At 40.5% G+C, this 19,821-nt stretch overlaps 1 protein-coding gene across 1 annotated transcript in view; it reads left to right on the top strand.

The window, feature by feature from the left end:
* cdh13 (cadherin 13, H-cadherin (heart)) overlaps window positions 1–19,821 on the top strand; it is a 436,422-nt gene that overhangs the window by 347,695 nt on the left and 68,906 nt on the right. The window contains exons 10-11 of the mRNA XM_077567730.1: window positions 9,891–10,073; window positions 10,137–10,390. Coding sequence (XP_077423856.1) covers window positions 9,891–10,073; window positions 10,137–10,390 — 437 coding nt within the window. The remainder of the gene's footprint in view (window positions 1–9,890; window positions 10,074–10,136; window positions 10,391–19,821) is intronic.

Here is a 19,821-nt window from a genome sequence, read left to right on the forward strand (position 1 = left end):
TAAGCAAGATTGAAACACTTTCAGTGACTGGGATGTCAAAATATCATAAAACTCAAGTTAGGTTAGTGAACTTAAGTCCAAGAAGATTAATGTCACACAGCGAATTGTTTATAGTGTTAAATGATCTATGCAACATTTTGCAGCCTCAAAGTAACTTCCTACACATGTATAGGCTTATTTACACCCACTCAAAAGGCATATCTGGAAGACCTTGACCTTCATGTTTGGAAAAAAATAAACTATCCTAAATTACAGCTCAAGGTAAGGCCAACAAGAATCACAGAGTCTGCAAATTATGTATTTGACAAATAAGAAGACATCTTATTAATTGGGTGATATGGGTGCACAGGCAAGATAAGGGAATCATGAGCAAGAGTGGGAGTAAGCGTGCTCTCTGTCAATGGTGTTTTGTTTAATCAGCAGTGCCTCAAGGCATTTGCAAAACAGACTAAATCTGCCTGACGGTCATAATCTTAAATAGATACCTTTATTTTTTTTTATTTTTAACCTCACAATCAATGCTCATGTTTGCTCCTAATGATGGATGTGCCAATAGCTGCTGTGTACTGCTGCCTGCGCCCCAAGGTGCAGTTGTAGCACTGATGTTGTGAGGTTGTTAATGGAAACGCCCTCAGATGCAATCTGTTTGTGAGATTTATCACACTTTGCCCAAACCAAACCTCCCTTGAAGTCCTCCCATGATGCATTGGGGTGTCGGGGCTACTTGGAAGGAGCGCAGCTTAGATGTGAAATGTTACAGCTCAGAGGGCTTAGCAGGGCCGTTCAGAGTGCACCATGTCCATGTCCCAGTTAATGTTCTCATTTCTCACTCGGAAGAGAGCCGGTTAACAGCATAGAGAAATGGGCCTTTTAAAAAGCAAGTGTTTGAAGGCGCTATAAGATCCCTATGTAAATCCTTCCACAATTCCCAATGGTTTTCAACCTGCCCATGAATTATAAATGACTTCTCAACTGACCACCAACATAGTGCGAGTGTATCTGCAAGTGTATATCTGTGCAGGATTTGTGTCACCATCCAAGCTTTAACTGTTTAAATTATTCCTCGCCTCAATCCAGTTGTGCCTTCCGCGAAATCCTTCTTTCAGATTAAGTCTTTGTCGTATTCATTGACATTGACACCAAATATGAGCTAAAACAAAAAATGTGCATCAGATTATAGTGTATGCCAAAGTAACAAGAATGTTCACCTATACTATATACTCTATTGTTATGTTTAGTGCTTGCCTGGATTGTATAGTTTTATATGTGTTGAATTTGTTTGTTGCTCACAATGAACCAGTAGATAGTTCCACTTTAGTCTGTTACCACACCAGAGGCTTTGCTCACCTGTATTTTCCTGCGCATAACCTTTCTAACTAAGGATGTTAGGGCCTCGATTTATCAATCTGACATAAGCCAAATGTGACCGACCTGTGGCACCGGGAAACTGATTCAAGTAAACACCGCAACAGACAGACACCGACGCCAATTACTAACATGCGTGAGAAGTAATCTCCCTGCATACTATCGGCGGCGGTATTCACTATTCCTTATTGTTAGACAAAGGCAACCGGAACGCTCTTACGGGGGCGGGATATAAAAACATAAACCAAGCATACTCCCGATACAACACACACCCTCAGGCTCTTTACAGAGCATCATGAAATATAAAAGTAAATCCTACCTGATATATCCAGTTGCGTCTCCATGTCTTGCCATATTTTGGCTTTCATCACTCCATCGTCAGACCCTTACAATACCAGTTTCTCTTGAACCTTAGTGATGAATAAATCTTCTGTTCTTATAATTACGTCTAAATGGGAAGGGTGATAATGTGCTAAATGACCGAAATTGTAAAGGCCTACTGTTCATCCACATTCGTCACGTCCTGTTCTTGGCCCATGCGCTGATTCGCTAGCTAACAGTCAATCAATGATCAACTGTCACTACGGGCTGACGCCAATTCAATTCTGCAGAAAACGCCACCCCAAACACTATGCAACGGGATCTGACGATACCAACGCCCGGACACTTTTCGAATTCCGATGTTGGATTGATGTATTGAGGCCTTTAGATACCAATACCGTACCGATGCCACGCTGATTGAGCATACTCACTTGGATGTAAAATCATTAATAATAATAATAATAATAATGCATTATATTTAAAGGTGTCTTTCTTAGCACTCAAGGACACCGTACAGTAAGTTAAGAGAGGGGGGGGAAATAGGGTGAAATAGAAGAATGTACCCCTCCGCCCGCGCCCCTGGGCACCCGGCGTGCCCCCGGTGGGAAGAGAGGAAAGAGGGGAAAGAGGAAAATGCATGCACCAAACATGTGACCACACATCAGTGAGTGTGCGCTGCGTTCAAATTTCTATACTACTATCTGTAAATGGCATCGGCCCGTTATTTGTTAGTACTCGCCGATACCAATGCCAGCATTTTTATGCAGTATTGGGGCTCCTCCCGATACTGGTATCGGCACAACACTAGTAAACAGCCACAAAAGGGCGGCCGATATTGGTACTGGGCATCATCATGAGTACCAATACATTAAAATAAGGCTGGCATCAAAAAATATATCAATCCCTGGTATCAGTACTCGCTTATCCCTAATTCTAACCTTTACCCCTCTACCTGTCATACCCAATCTGTATTTTTTAAGTGTTTTGTTTCATTGTATTTTCCTCCACAAGAATATATGGATTCTACTTATGCTTTTCCCCCACTTGCTCGATTTGTACGTGTCAGCTCTCAGTTAATTCCACACAATGTCTCACTGTGTCTGTTTCCCTGAGATCCCCATAATAAGATGGTGATGGGCCTTATCCCTCCTGTCACTCAACTTTAATAGCAACCAGACAGATTTTTCCCTCACTCTTGCTCATACCTCTTTCTGCCCACAACACCCCAAAATGGTCTCTTCTATGATGACCTGACAATATGCTTTCCATGCAATCCATCTGTCCCATGGATAAAGACGTTAGCAGTGATGGATGTAGGACCATGTATGGGGCAGCAGGATGCTCTCAGTGCAGGTCTTTCTTAGGGAAAGGCTAACGGATTTCACGGATTAGTGTGGGGAGTGTGTGATTGCTTCAGTACACACATTACTGTCTCTCTGTGATGTGGGGGCACAGTTGACCAGAAATCATCACACACACAAAAAAGAGCCAATAGGAAACGATTTGTGGCCTGTATGTCATTCAAGGTGAGCTGTATGAAGCATGGCATGTATTTTCGTGCATGTGTGTGTGTGCACATTATGCCAGGACTATTTATATTCGAGTACTCCTGTCTTTCTGCTACTCGAGTTTGGTTGAAGCTGTGGTTTCAGGGCACTCTGTCAAAAATAGGGATGGAGCAGACATCAGGTTATGCCCCGGTATTCATACCTTACAGGGCTGATTTGTTCTGTATATACGTATGCTTTTAAGATATGAATGGCAAGTGTGGAGCAAATACTTCTGAGAAAAGCGCCACATGGGATGCAACATGCTGTTATTTAATGCAAAACGTCAGCTTTAAAATCACTTAGCTGCGTTTTTTTTACTTGTTTTATTCTGTCTTGAACTTGTTATGAAGGCTGTCATGTCAAATCTGTTTTGCCAAAAGTCACATTCATCGAAAAGCTTTTTATCTAATACAATATAGGAGTCTTCTGTCTCTCTCAATCTGATTGTGTCAGGCTTTGAAGCTTGTACGTCACATGTACAATAACGCAACAATTTTTAAATCCCTCTTCTGAGTTTATCAAAGTAAAAAGTATAAAACAAATTTCCTTCCATATGGCTGAACAATTTATGTTTTGTACCTCAGTAATATGTGTGTTTGCCTCTTTTATTAACAAAGCACATTATCCTCGCTTAAATGCAACCAATACAATACAATAGTAGAAATGTTTTGTGTACAAAACCACAAAGACAAAAAGTTGGCTGCATTCCTCCTCGCAGTGCCTAACCAAGTGACCTTGGATGCTATGGATACAAGCAGCTCTCTACTTGAAGTCACCACAAAAGAGATGGGGGGCATGATAATGTTGTGCTTATGTAGTTTTCACTGCTTAAAGATGTTAGTATTTCACTTTATGTTCTTGATATATAATATGGTTGTAAAAGTAAATTATATTGTATGCACCACTTCAGTGGTCAGATCTTTAAGAGACATTTTTACTTTAATATTTTATGAGATACACTTGTATGCCCGGTATGCACAAAGTATTCCAAGGCATTTTAGTGAGTGTGACTAACTGTTTTAAGCATTTAATAAAGATAGTTTTCTTTGCCAATGAAACGAAAACCATGTTGGAACCAATGTCTCTTTCTTCTCATCTACTCGTACTCTCACAATAGCGTGTCAAATGTAAAATGCTCTCACTCTTTCCGTTTTAACCTGACTGTTCAAGACATTGATTTTCCCAACAGTCATGTATACAAAACGAAAATTGCAACCACAAAACCATGATGTGAACCAAACTGTAGATTTTGTGGAATGTTCCACACTTCCAGCCTAACAAACAGATGATCTTACAGTAGTTAGTTTCTTTTATCCATCCCTCACTCTGTCCGTCCGTCCGTTCATCCATCCATCATCTAGCTAGCGAGCTATGCTATCATTGTATTACCAGAGAACTGACCTGACACACAGTATGTAACAGGCAAATAATGTCTGTTGGCCAAGAAATACAAATTGAAAGCCTGTATAAAACATAGGAGGCAATTCCTTTAGCAGCGGCAATGAAGCAAAGAGCAATTAGTGTTACTTGCTAAAAGTGACAGATCTGCTCTTCGTAAGAGTCAAATCTCTTCCTAATATATTTTGTCAGCATATGAGTGTGCACTAGTTGTTAACATTGTTGGAATTAAATTGTGCTTTGTCACAGCAAGTATTGTTTTCAGAGCTCTGCCAGCTGTTTTGCTTTTATTTTACAGATGTTCATTTGTTTGCATCATTTTAGAACAAAAAAAAAAGTCAAGTGCAAACATTGCTCCTGTTAATTTTTGGCTTGAAATTGTGCTTTGTCACAGCATGTCTTGTTTTCAGAGCTCTGCCAGCTGTTTTGCTTTTATTTTACAGATGTTCATTTGTTTGCATCATTTTAGAACAAAAAAAAAGCCAAGTGCAAACATTGCTCCTGTTAATTTTTGGCTTGAAATTGTGCTTTGTCACACCATGTCTTGTTTTCAGAGCTCTGCCAGCTATTTTGCTTTTCTTTTACAGATGTTTATTTTTTTCCCATCATTTTAGAACTAAACAAAAGTCAAGTGCAAACATTGCTCCTGTTAATTTTTGGCTGTTCTATTTTCAAACACTTAGCAATACAATGATGTTGCAGCACTTGTGTTAAATAGGAGTTAAATACAAGATCATTTATAACTATTTTGCTGGCTTAAAAGCAGTTGATAATTGGTGGTATTTGCTTCTTTCTAGTCAATGACTTGTTAATGGTGACGTGCAACTCTAGAGATGGACCTGGGTTTTTGCATCTTGTTATAAAGTCAAATTGTATTTACTAATTTAAAATGAATTGAATAATCGATATCGAATCGATTTTGTATCGACTGTATTCTTGGAATATATAACATATTATTACCATTGTTCGAATGAACTGTCAAAATGTATGGTAACATCACCATTATTGGAACTTTAAATTCAGTTAAATTGGTTATGTATACATAACCAATATCATGACATATCATTAACTGAATTTAAAGTTCCAATAATGGTGATGTTTTAGCCTACAAGATGTACATGTATAATCTGTGTGTATATGTATCAGTTATACAGTAGTTTGCTCACAAGATGGGAGAAGTAAGATCGCTTGCACGGCGTGCATGGGCTATCAGGTGTGTATGGGCTATCGGCTATCCAGTTGTATATACAGATCAGTGAGACGAACACAAGAGAAGTGACAATGGCGGGTGATTCCAGTACAACATCACGCAAAATATTTTGCTGTAAAAACTAAGGAGGTAGCGCAAAACAACTACGACACGGCTATCCGCCATTGTTGACAGACTTGCAGTTTGCACGCAGTCTTGGATCATACGCCATTAAACTAGAGGAGTACCCCGCTTATTTCCACTTCCAAAAGTGATCTGTTTCAAGCTCCGAAGCGGCGCCGCCATGTGGACAAACTGCCCAAACGATAAGAAACTTGTGCGGACACATTTAAACGGGCTCTTTCTGTGGGTGGGGCCTAAATACAAGCAAACTAATAAGACAACGAGAATCACCTGTACAAGACACAAGTGTGTGAGGGAGCTGATTGGTGGCCACAAGGGACAGGGGCTGATGAGAACAGGTGGACACTAAACCATAATGAGACAGACATGAACCAGAAGAAGACAAGGCCTAACATGAAACAAAAACCAAATACAAACACCAACGACATGGATCATGACAGTAACCCCCCCAAGGGACAGATTCAAAATGCCCCAAATAAGCATTGACCAAAACTGGTAAGGAGGCATGGGGGCAATGAGGTGGCCACAATGCTTGTGCTGCTGGAGCAAAGTCAGGTGGCAACCGCACGATGTGCGCCGCCGGATCATAAACGCGTGGCAGCCACAGGATGTGTGCCACCAGAACAGGAATGGGTGGCAGCCGCAGGATGTGCGCCGCCGGAGAAGGTTTAGGAGGCGGAGCACCTGGTGCTTTGTGGAAGTAGGACTGGGCACATAACTTGTTCACGGCGGAAGCTAAGTTCTATAAAACATCCCTCGTTTCCGGCAGGGATACAGTACTTTGGGCAGGCAGTCCTCCACCAGGACACACTCTTAGATGTTTCTTAGATGGGCTCACTAATCTTGAGTGATGCAACACATGATGGAAACAGCAGCATTAACTCACAAGGATGCATAAAGATATGGCCACTTCAAAAAAAGATGCGATAGGAAGATTGTTATCATGCAGAAAAATCATGACCGAAAAACACCGCCAAAAAATTGATCAGGGGAAAGAAGTTTGGCCAAGTCAGTCTCCAGACGTAGTCACACGGCACAAGAAGGCAGGCTCAGTTGCCGGCATACTGTTTTTATGTTATTGTTTTACATCAAAGGACATAATTTTTTTTGTACAAATATTGACTGTACTTATGACTTTACTGCTGCATTAGTGTAGGTAATTAGTGATAGGCGTGTTCCAACTTGCGTACAAATTCAGCTTATGTCGTAAAAATGTGGTTCTGCGGTATTCATCTTCTCCTCTGTAACTCCAATGTTTGTAAGTCCACGTTTGTTGTGGAGTGTACTCCTTGAACGTTAACTGACTGAATGGTTTAAGTGCTTTAAACAAGCATTGGATAAATAAAGAAAAAGATAAAGACAAAATCAATGTTTGTCTCTCCCCAGACAAATGGATGGTTTTCAGTAGGGTGTAGCTTTAAGAAGGTAATCTGTGAAACAACAATACCGTGGACTGACAACAGATGCATTTATCTTGACTTCGGTTGTGCTGTTAAGTAGGGTGTTTCGTTTTTGAAAGATTACACTGTAAGCTCTGCCGCTATAATGGTGCTGACATCGACGCACAGACACACACGCAGACACACATACAGATGGCTTCTGTGTGTCCTTATCTTTTTCAATTCAGATCGTAGGCCTACTCATTGAATTTTGTTGGCAGACTGCTTGGCTATTTAATTGATTGAATCCTCTTGCCAAGCATGATCAGTTGGGAGCATTTTGATTGATAGTGTAAAATGAATTTGAACCAGTATACGAAAATAGTGATGAAGGACACGAGTGTTTACTCTCTTTATGTGTCAATTCATTCAAATGTGATTGATGAACAGGCAATGAAGGATAAAGTATAGCATATAGGTGCAGTGAAACTAAACAAAAATCACCTTCCGAACTTTTTTTTTTTTTTTTTAAACATGTTTTTATCTGTCGGTGTGGTAATTAGCAGGCTACCTGCAGGAATGTAGAACAACAAGGTCAAAGACACACATCACCCACCAGTAAGAATATTCAGGCACAATATTCCATTATACGTGTATGCTCCCTAAAAAAAAACACCAAATCAGTTGGTAAGTAACTGATCAATGTATGCATCAGCTCAGGGTATGTATTTTGTTCAATTCTTCTGCATTACTTATCTATAGTAATTCAAGTATTAATTAACCTATTACTTATTTAGCATTATTTATCACATCTCTCTCTCTCTCTCTCTCTCTCTCTCTCTCTCTCTCTCTCTATATATATATATATATATATATATATATGTGAGTTTACAATCCACTGTGGTGAATGAAACGTAATTGACACTTTTCTTTACACCTTGTTGCTGTCTGGACTTGAAGCATGATGAGTGCATATGTAACTGTTGCTCTTCATTATTTTTCAGACAATACACAGTGGGTAAAAACAGAACATTCCTATCATATTATACAATAAATGAATGACTTCAATAATTAACTCACAATTAATCGCATAATAATCACACATTTTCTATCTCAATTTATGTCTAAATTTACAATTACATGTACAATATTTTTTTTCATTTTTCACACTCTTGTTAACATAAAAGAAATGTTGACCTAATAGAAATATGGTTGCATTTTTTAGTCATTGATACAGTAATTTTATAACAATTCATATAATTTTTTAAAATGAAATATGTACTGTACTGTAAAAAACGAGTGTGACATTGATTTGTCATTTTTCTGTGACAACATGGCGTTTGTAAGACAATGGTGACAGCTCACTGCATTTTTCTTTTCATATTAAGAGCTGACTAATTTTTATAATGAAGTAACTTGTGAAATTCTGCAATTTTTTTAAATTGTAAAAAAACAACTTGATCCAGTTAACTTAAATGCATTTATTTTGTTAAGTTCAATACGGATGCGCATTGTTAAATGACAGCAACTTTAATGCATGACAAACCAGACAAAATTGGTTGCTCTCACAGAGGTTGAGAGTGGACACGTCTTGGAGAGCTGTAGCGACTTAGCTCTCTGCTAATCGCTCACACCCTCGCTTACCGAGTGCATTCTGTCAAAGCAGGGAAGGTGGTCGTGCTACACAGTCTAAATGGCTCCTCCACTCAAACATTCTGCCCCTTAAACATTGTGTATTGTAGCTCCAGTGCAGTACAATGCATTTATATTGGGTAATTTTGACGTGGACGTTTCTGCTGCGTCGCGACTGAAATTCCCTTTCGTAGAGGCTTTCCAAATAAGGAGCGGTTGTTAATCGAGCGTTAAAAAAAATTGGTGTCGTAAAGGCACTTTAAGTTAATGCGATATTAATGCGATAATTGTGATTCCCTTATTTTTGGCCCATTTTTGAAAATCTGGAGTATTAAAACTAAAACTAAGATTTTGTCAAATGTATAAAAAATCATTTAAAAATTTGGTAAATGGTACTTTATTTACCGTATATAGCGCTTTTCCACCTTACTAGGCCCTCAAAACGCTTTGCATTCCAATACTCATTCACCTACTCGTGATGCAGCATACAGTAAGGAGCAACTGGGGGTTCAGTATGTTGCTCAAGGATTCTTTGACGTGGTCACAATGGCGTGGGATCAAACCTACAATCTCTGGGTTGGGAGACGACCACTCTACCAATGAACCACGCCATCCCCGTAACAATTTAAATGGCAGAATATCATATGTTTTGAGGAGTATCTAGAATGTTAGATTATTTCCATTATGACCACCAAGATGTTGCAAAAAATTACCTTTACAGGTCATTTTTTACCTAGGTGTGCATTTAAGGGTTACTGTGCTGGTCATTATAATGGTTCTTTTGTTTGTTTGTTAAGTCTTGCCAATTCGAGAGTGGAATGTTTTAATAAAAAAACATCATCAGTTTCTGCATCTATGTAGATTACAGTGTATGTTTCTTGCTTATGGAGATGTTTGTCCTCGTCTCTACAGTTTGAAGCCTATGTATATGAAGGCTCGACTGGTGTGGCTGTCAACCTGACAGTAGATGATAGAGATGACCCAGCGACTGGTGCATGGAGAGCCGTTTACTCCATAATAAATGGAGATCCCACACGACGCTTTGAGATCCAAACCAACCCCGACAATAATGAGGGAATGCTTTCAGTTGTCAAGGTATATGAATGCTATATCTGTCTCTTGTCATCATTCCCCTGCTTTAACGTTGACTTTTTTAAGCCTCTAGATTACGAAGGCACCGCACTCCACAAGATCTTCATAAAAGTGGAGAATGAGGACCCTCTGGTTTCTGATGTTGGTTACGGCCCCAGCTCCACAGCGACTGTTCAAGTCAAAGTTTTAGACATTAATGAAGGACCCGTCTTTTTCCCTGACCCGCTGATTGTCACCAGGATGGAAAACATTCCAGTGGAAAGCTTTGTAGCCTCTCTCAATGCCACAGACCCGGATACATTACAGCTACAGAGTGTCAGGTAAGGTATTACAGTTAAAACTTTTTAAACCAATACTCCAGCATTTGAAGGCAAAATCAACGATTCACATTAGACAATAAAGACATGGAGAGACATAGTTTTATCTTTTTTTCATTCTCATGAGCTGGTACAGATACAATGAGCTTTACACTGTTACAAAAAAAATATTATAGATATAGATAAGATTAGATATAGATATAGATTATAGATATAAAATATAGTACTCTTCATTGGTTTCATTGGCTTTCTGGCCTAATGTCTGCTTAATCCTCTTTTTCCGCCATGTAGTTACATTAAATTTAGAAATAGACTTAACTAAACACATGGATAAGATAATGACCTGAGGAAATAAAACCTCTCAATTGTGACTTTACTGCTCAAATAATTGAGGTGAGTTTGTGTGCTATAAAACGTAGACAGTGTTGGCATCAAGTCCTACATAATGTGGAGTTGCACTAGAGGTTCTGGAAAAGTCAAGATTTGTGTAGTGTACATAAAGGCCTGATTAAGTGGCAGCACCAATTTAATGACATAACCGCATACATTTTAATTTGTCTCAATTTGTTTTGTTTTGAATTCACATTGTGCTCAGTGATGACATATTTTCCAAATCTTTTTTTAATTTTTTTTATGTGTCCGGGTATGAGGTGTAACAGAATGTGCAGAGGTGGGCATTCCGTCAATATTGACGGAAGGTCCGTCAAACCCTGTATGACGCCCATTTTGTTGACGATTGACAATTGACAGAAAACCTCCAAAATCGGACAAATTGAGCATTGACGTAGTGTCACAATACCAAAATTTTGACTTCAATACTATATTTGCATAAAATACCTCGATGCCAGTATTGAAACTGTACCAAGACAAAAATCTAAAACATCAGCAAAAGCAGCAAAATTAAAACTGACAAAAGAACTTCAAAATATTATTTTTTTTATTAATTCAAAATATCAGGATGTATACATGTTAATGTATGTAGATACTTTACTGTATATATTTATGTATATACAGTATGAGCTTTCACATTGCATGCCATATTCTTGAAGTACTGTTTTTGACTGCATTTGATGTCATCCATTTTAAATGTTGGTAATACAGTGGCACTACAATGACTCAACGTAACGTTGCTTGTGTGTGCGTGCGTCTCTGCTCTTCTCCATTCCGCTCCCAACTAGTTGAATGCGTAATCAAATACTACAAACTGGGAACAAAATAATTCACACTTGACTTATTTTTTAAGGGGAGTGTCAAAAATGCATCCCAACTTGTCGCTGTCAATCATCTGAACTTTTTCTATGCATACCTGTGGTTTCCTACTGTGTGCCTGCTCATTAAACGTACCTTGGGTCCACTGCAGGAGTGATTGTTGCGTTTTCTTCTGCTTTTCCGCGATAAACATTTGCTAATGTTACAAAATGTTTCTAACTCCGAAAATTAATAATCACTCGTGTGTTCTTCATGTGTTTATTGAAAACATGCGTAGGCAGTGCTGTCGCGTGGCTTCCACTCAATGCGTGCACGCTCCTGCTGCAGCGGATACATTTTTTTACATGGGTAAGTACTTTGGCACAACACCTGTTAATGAGGTGGATGGCCATATATTCGGCGTGTTCTTGCAGTAACTTTAAAAATAAAAAGAGGCTGGACTTGGAGAAGACATTTCGGCTTGCCATGTCAGCAAAAAAGTTATGACACTTTGCGTATCATGCCCCTCAACAAGGAGTGGATGGCCACCGAGCGCTTCAGTGCTAGAAGCCATCTTCCTGTGCCCTCTTGCACACACTAAAAGAGCCGTGCCGCTTACTTAAGGCGTTTTCCACATATCGGTAGACAGGCAGCCATTCGTGTATGTGTACCTGCCTTTAAAACACAGTTGGCAAGCTGTCTCGTAAAAATGTTTTAAATACCAATGGTAAATAAAAATTCTACAGAGCCATTTCTTACACCGAAACATTGAAGTACGGTACTGGTACTGGTATCCCGTGCAACGCTACATTGATGAAAGTGGGTTTTTGTCCATCATTGTAATCGTCAATGCTGGACGTCCCATTTTGATGACGAATGACGATTGACAGAACATTGACAAATACCCATCTTGAATGACGGAAACATTGACGGACACTCATTTTGCTGCGCAATCGACAAATGATGGATTGACAGTTCATCTTAAAATATTGACAGTTTGACAATGACGGAAGTGTGTTCCGAGTGTTGACAATTGCCGCATGACAGACGCTCAGAATTCATTGACGCGCCGTCTCTGAGTGTGTATAATGTGCTTCTAGGTGCTGGTGTTTTGTTGTGAAGGTTGCCTGATTTCAATGACATCAAGCTTGCATTGACAGGGTATAGGTAATCCGTTTACATTGCATGGTCTGATGTCTGATTCATAACTAATTTTAATCCATATTTTGGAGAGATCGCATTATTTTTTTTATTTTTTATTTTTTCCCCCACAGCTCAGTATTGTTCATTCGGTAATTTTACCGATTCGACATGTCATCATCATTGCTCTCTTTTATTTTATTTTATTTTTTATTGTTTTATTTTATTTTGTATGTAAGTGAACATGTGCGTGTATATGTGTGTGTGTGTGCATGTGTGAGTGCGTGCCTGTGAGTGTGTACTCATTAGTTCACCTAAAACCTATTAAAAATCCCATACCGTTCACCTAAACCGAATACTTCAGAATCCAGCTAGAGTTATGAGGTTGTCAGGAGACCCGAGGAAGGATCAAAGAAAAGAAAGGAAAGTGAAATCCAGTATCGACCAGACATTACCGATTACCCACCGGGTTACCAACCAGAGTCTTTCACCAACCCCAGAAACATCTAAATTCCAACAAATTAGGGAGACCTCAAGAGACCAAAGGAGAGACTGAGGAAAGGAAGGAAGGATAGATGAAGCAGAGTGAGATCCACAGACATCAGCCTCCACCGATTCAACGACCAGAGGAAGAAGCAGATTGTGTTTGAATTTCGATAGATGCTGGTGTGGTCTGGCATTGCATGAAAACCTCCACAAAACAGGGGAGCTGTCGACCCCAGCCAGGACAGAGCAAGCTCAACCCCCCAGGGCCCCCCAGGCCACGGCAGCGCCAAGGGACAATCGCCGGGCCCCGCAGGGGCCACCGGCTGGAGAGAAAACCCAGGAGCCAGGAGCGCCCCCCACCCATGGCAGCAGGCAGGCACCCCATCGGCCCACAGCCCCCACTCCCCCCACGACCCCGCCGCCCCCCATCCACCCCCGCCACCCACCACAACCCAGCCTCATCCGCCCCCAGACCCCCAGCCACCCGTAACCCCCCCCCCCACCCCCTCCCCAACCAAGCCGCCGCACCACTCGACCCCACCCCCACCTACCCTAGCCCCCCAGACCATGACCCCCAAATCCCAGGGACCCTCCGCACCCAGGCATCGGTGCCGGAGAGAGACCGGACAGCGGAGCGTGCAGGGAACCCGCGCCCACCCCACCTCCAGCCGCGTATTGGGACGGAACACCGCAGAAAGGGAGATGGGAGCACCAGGCGGCACCCCCTAACCCCAGGCCCAGCGGGGAAAAGCCCCGGTCGTCACCCCAGCGTCCTTAGTGAAAGCTAACCCTGTTACTGAGTTTGCCAGCTTGCCGACTGGCGAACTCTACCCCTACACCGTGAATGTGACCCCACCCAGTGTATTTACAAGTGTCTGTGTGTGGTGCAGTAAAATTGGGAGCAGGTGTGAGTCCGCAATCTAGTCCACATTCTAATCTGAGCATATTCGATTTTATTTGCCTTTTACTCTTTACACCACAGTGATGGACTGTACGTGTATATCCCAAATTGTGAAATCAACCCGAATTGTGTCACCTAAGTCGCGTAGCATCAACCCACTCTTAGGCGGATCCTGTTTAACAATGTTACAGGCTTGTTGGATGAAGATCAGCAGTGATATCCCTTGGATTATAATGACAAGGAGAAGTCAAAAGCTTAACTTCCTACTCCTGATTTACATCTAAAGCTTCTAACTGCTCCTAGACACTGAGCAAATGTCAGTGGCGTGGTGTGATTGAACAAAGGCATAGCAAAACATCATTTCCATATGAATCAGTCAGGCTCCAGAAGGTTATGCATACCGGCATCTTTCATATTTGAACCATCTGACTTTGTTCTCTCATCTGTGGAATGCATTTCTTAATTTCTCTTATGAGCTACTTGTTTTTTTTTGTCTCTCCACTTATTGACATTTTACTTGCACCAAAGATTTTGGCATGCCAGAGTTGTGACCTGTCGACAGTTTGAGGACACTGAAAAAGACAGACATGGGGATGGTTGGATGATGGGGAGCGTGCACAGAATGAAACAGCAAAACAGTGGAGTCAGTTCTCTTTTAACTGTGCAGCAGTGTCTGCTTCTGCATAAATGTGCAGGTGTGTGCGTGCGTGTGTGTGTGTTTGTGCCAGCGTGCCCCGGGATCTGCAGGTTAAATACATTTGACACGGAACACAATCCGTCTGAGCCATGGATCAGAGTCGATGTCATTCAGAGGCAAAGCACGCACATCTGGGATTTTTCGCGTGTGTATTTTCCATATAAAGAGTATCTTACTGAAATTTGCCCACACCTAGCGTGTTTACTCTGAGAGGTGACCTTATAACCCATCACTGCCTCTTCTTTAGCTTAAATGGCAGTCTGATTGATGGCCTTTTTGGAAGAAAGCACCAAAGAATGAATGTTGAAAAAGAAGTGAAATTATTTGTGTACATTTATATAACAGACTACATTGTATACAAATGACCTACTGTATTATTCGATCAATTTAATATTATAAGATAAAAAATAATAATTAGACACCTAAGGGCTCTATATTCCAAAACAGTGCAGTTGACGAGCCTCGTTTAGCATGGTTAGTAATTTGGCAAATTGCGCTGCACCATGCTAGGTCTTCTGGCAGACCAAGGACATTTTCTTTGACACACTTAACAGTGGCGATCAGAGATCGTCGTGGCCAACTTTACATCACCCGTATGTGCAGGTCTGCTTGCACTTCTTTATAAATGCATTTTGCATGCTACAATCTGCTGCATGGACTCCAGTAAATCAGTTATTGCTTCCACTATATCAAGGAATGCACCTTTGGTGCACCGTGTGTCCTGCAATTGGCTGGCAACTAGTTCAGGGTGTACCCTGCCTACTGACCAAAGACATCTGGGAAAGACTCCAGCATGCCTGCGACGCTTGTGAGGATAAGCGGTTAGGTGCTATATGTAGTCAAGTGTCCATCCAAATGTTTTGAATTTACTCAAAATGCGCAAAACGGACATGCGATTTATGCCGGTTTCTATCTGTTGTTCTTTTGCAAATATTGAGAGGGGCTCTGCTGCTGTAGGTGGCCATAGTGATGGGATCCACCAGTAATTTAAAAGAAAAAGAAGAAGACCAGGAAGTGGCTGCGCTGTGCGATGACGGCGTATGGGTTTTCTTTTGTAATTCTTGATAACAATTCTTAATTTCTAGCGTTTCCATTAAGTTTTATTTTTGCATTTCTTGAGTCAGTCAGACAGAGAAGGATAATAAAATACTTGCTATCCTAACTTATCTTATTTCATCATTGTGGGTGGAATTTTACTCAGCTGAATTGCAGGAGGGGGCAATTAAACAGACTATGTATTGTATAATATGCTGTGTAGTGAGAGCATGAGATTGGAGAAGTTTAATATATATATTTTTTTTGTTAATTATGAACCACAAATTCCATTATCTGGAAATATATTATTTAAAAGGACAGTGGTGTAGAATTTAATGCCATCTAGCAGTGAACTAATAGAATGCAATGACCTAAAGGCAAAGTGCGTGTATTTTGAAGCACGGGCAATACAATGCCTCAGAGCGACCACACTTTGCAAGCCTACCACGATGACTGATAACCTCACCAACAAGCTCTGCAGAAGCCTGATAGGATAACAATCCTGATCATTTGACTCAGGTGTGTTGGATTAGGGAACCATCTAATACATGCAGGATAAGGGCCCTCGAGGACCGGAGTTGGTGATCCCTGCAACGCAATATGTGGGGCAATACACACATCAGTAATCTACACCAAAGCCTGACTTGACTGATCCTCCCAAAGGAACACAAAGTGATTTTACTTTGATTTAATGCCCACTTTGTCACTCTCACAACCTTATAATGACCTAAAATGAAATACAAGTTAATGTAATCCTTTTTAAAATGTAAACCATTCTAGGTTTTGCAGGCATTTGTGTCATCTCTGGAGTGAGATTGGTTTGATGAAGTAGAAAACAATCAAGTGTGAATGTCATCAAGCGCTTTATGCATTTATCAGTCGTGCATGAGAAAGTAGGAAATGCATTTCGTGGTAGTTTTCCACCTTGAAATGGAGAAAAAGTACACATTTACTAAAGAAGGCTTAAATGTCATGCTTCTCAACTGCCAAGCCAGTGAGCTATAAAGAAGGAAGAGAATAATTTGATGTGTTAGCAAGAAAAATTGGATACGTTATGTAGGTGCTAATTGATGCGCTATTTTTACAGATTGGTTGCTGGAGCTGAAGTTGAGGTAATAACTTCAAGGGATACTTTTCAGCAGTAAAAGTTTTTTGTGTAGAATGAATTTGATAACTTCATTATTTTTTGTGTACAGTTAATACACCATTTACTGTTTGCCATTTACTGTTGACTGAAAATGACATCACAGGTGCGCAGGAAACAGGTAACGACCAATCACGGCTGGGCACGCGTGTTGTCATCGCAAGTCGACTGCAAGTGGCAAAATGTGTTTTTAAAGCAGGGGTGGGTAAAGTCGGTCCTCGAGGGCCGGAGTCCTGCAGGATTTCTAACACAAGCTGATTCCAATCGACAGGATCGTTATTAGGCTTATGCAGAGCTTGCTGATGAGCTGATCATATATCAGCTGTGTTGGAGAAAGGAAACATCCAAAACCTGCAGGACTCTGGCCCTTGAAGACCAAGTGTGCCCACTCCTGTTTTAAAGGTATTAATTGTACATGGAAATAATGAAGTTATCACATACAATATAGACAAAATATTACCTTCGGAAAATGGCAAAATTAGTCAAGTATCCGTTTAACAACACTGTCAAAACATAGAAAGTACTCAGCAATAAAGTTCATTTCTATTTTCTATTTCTGATACGTATTGCCATGGCATGGATGTTGTTATTTCCAAGTAATTATGATAGTTCATATATGAGTAGGTATCATTATCATAACAGTGGCAAAGAGATGACACCCATGTTGTTCAAAAAAATAAATGGGCCATTCATGATTGAAATAATATTCAGTTTTATACTGATCCCACTAAATTCTTATATTTAGTTGAAATATTTACATACTGTATAATTATTAATACATACATACTACTACTGTTATTATATAATTGAAGATATAATTTACATAGTTTAAACTATTTCCTGGCATGCAACATTATTGGTCCTGGTGACCCAATTGTGGTTGGAGTTCTTTATCTCGAGCAAAGTATGCATACAGTATGTTGTTTTCCTGACCTTGCTTTGAAAAATGAGATCATCTCAAGAATCCAGGTCATACATTATTCAGCACCTGTCCACTTTCACTTCTCACTGTGATTATATGCAAGGTAAAAGACATGGGACTTAAAAGAAGAGTGCAGCAGAACCTTGGATGTCAGATTGAAGATTCTCAGGTAGCATTTGAGAGCCGCAGGTGAGCGGGGAGAATAGGACAGGCACTGATCCACTGCACTGTAAGGACAAAGCATGTTGTGTGATACATCAACAGTATGAATGGCCGACCAAAAGCTGACCTAGGATGGTCAGACAGTATCTTCCCTTTTCTGTCTTCCAACTGAACAAAAGTTAGGGAGGTTAAATATGTTTCATTAGGCTAGCTAAAAGGGATGTGATGTTTGCAGCAAGTGAGCTATCAGCAGGGTTAGGGGAATGGCGGCAGCTGACGACAATTCTAACTGGAGCTCTAGAAAACAGTATTTTCAATGTGCCGCATTATACTTATGCAGATGACATGGAACTTTACATTTCAGTGTAATCAACTGACTATAGTCACACACTTTCATTAAGTGTATTCATCAAATAAACTTAGGACCAGAATTTTCTTTAGATCAATCCAGACAGAAGTGATTGTTTTTGTCCCCAAAAATGTAAGTCCAAGATCTGCTCTCACCTTGATTCTACGTCATTGAAAGCTCCAGATCATAGGTGTCAAACTCCGGTCCTGGAGGGCCGTAGTCCTCCAGGTTTTGGATGTTTCCGTTCTCCAACACAGCTGATATATGATCAGCTCATCAGCAAGCTCTGCATAAACTTGATAACGATCCTGCTGATTGGAATCAGCTTGTGTTGGAAGATGGAAACCTCCAAAACCTGCGCGAGAGAGTGCTTGGAAGGGAGACTACTGGCACATCTGTGAATATACAAAGCTGTTTTGAGTAACAGTGTTAACTTTTTATTTGTGGCGACAGTAGAAATTCAGCACTGCAGACTATTCATCACACACGTCAATGATGCGATATCATCTTTAACTCTTTCACTGCCAGACGTTTTCAGAAACGGGATGTCGCCAGTGCCAGCCGATTTAAGCATTTTGACTGATCTTTCAAGGTCCACAGAAAATGTTGTGTTTGGACTATGGAAACACACATACTACCAAATGAAAGATTGAACTCTCATCTTTCATCAGAAAAAAAATATTATATTATATTATAAATATTCCGTTCTTCAGTAATCAACATTAGAAAATGGTTACTTTCACCCGAAATGCTCTGTTTTGAAACAAAAAGCGGAGAAAAAGAGCTTTTTGTGAAACGATGTTATTTCATGCACTCTAGTGAATTGTACACTTCTTTTTGTCCATGAATGATGCCACAAACACCTAAATAGTGCTTTACTTCTGTAATACACCACCACCAACAATGAAAAAGTGTTTTTAGTTTGCAAAATACGTTTATTTCCATTCAACAGTGTAACAATTTGACAAAACAATTTCGCAAACTATTTACAAATGTGTGCAACTGTGGCACTATTTACTATTTACTATGTGGATGTTTCAAATACAGTTTTTCTTTTTGTAACGCTCTCCTGCGTGCAAGGAGAGGGAGCAGGGTTTGCACAACAGATTACTTTCACTTTCCATTGTCCGTTTCGCGTGCAGACGGCCTTTTTTTCCGGGTAATAGCAAGTAGCAGACTGTTTACACTCCCCCGATGAATATGCATTGGACTCGGGGCACTCTTCGTCGTCCGATTGAATGTCCGCCTGAGCGTGCTCGGTTGTGCTCCGCGTTTTCCGGTGTTGGCATCACTAGCCCGTGAACCTTTTATGACGTCGTCATAGCCGCCGCGTCAACGCTTCCAACTTCACCGTCAACCTCGGAGTCACCATCATCATCATCGATGATGATCATCGTCGTCATCAATGTG

The sequence above is a fragment of the Vanacampus margaritifer genome, chromosome 6, assembly GCF_051991255.1.
Source record: "Vanacampus margaritifer isolate UIUO_Vmar chromosome 6, RoL_Vmar_1.0, whole genome shotgun sequence".
Classification (NCBI taxonomy): domain Eukaryota; kingdom Metazoa; phylum Chordata; class Actinopteri; order Syngnathiformes; family Syngnathidae; genus Vanacampus; species Vanacampus margaritifer.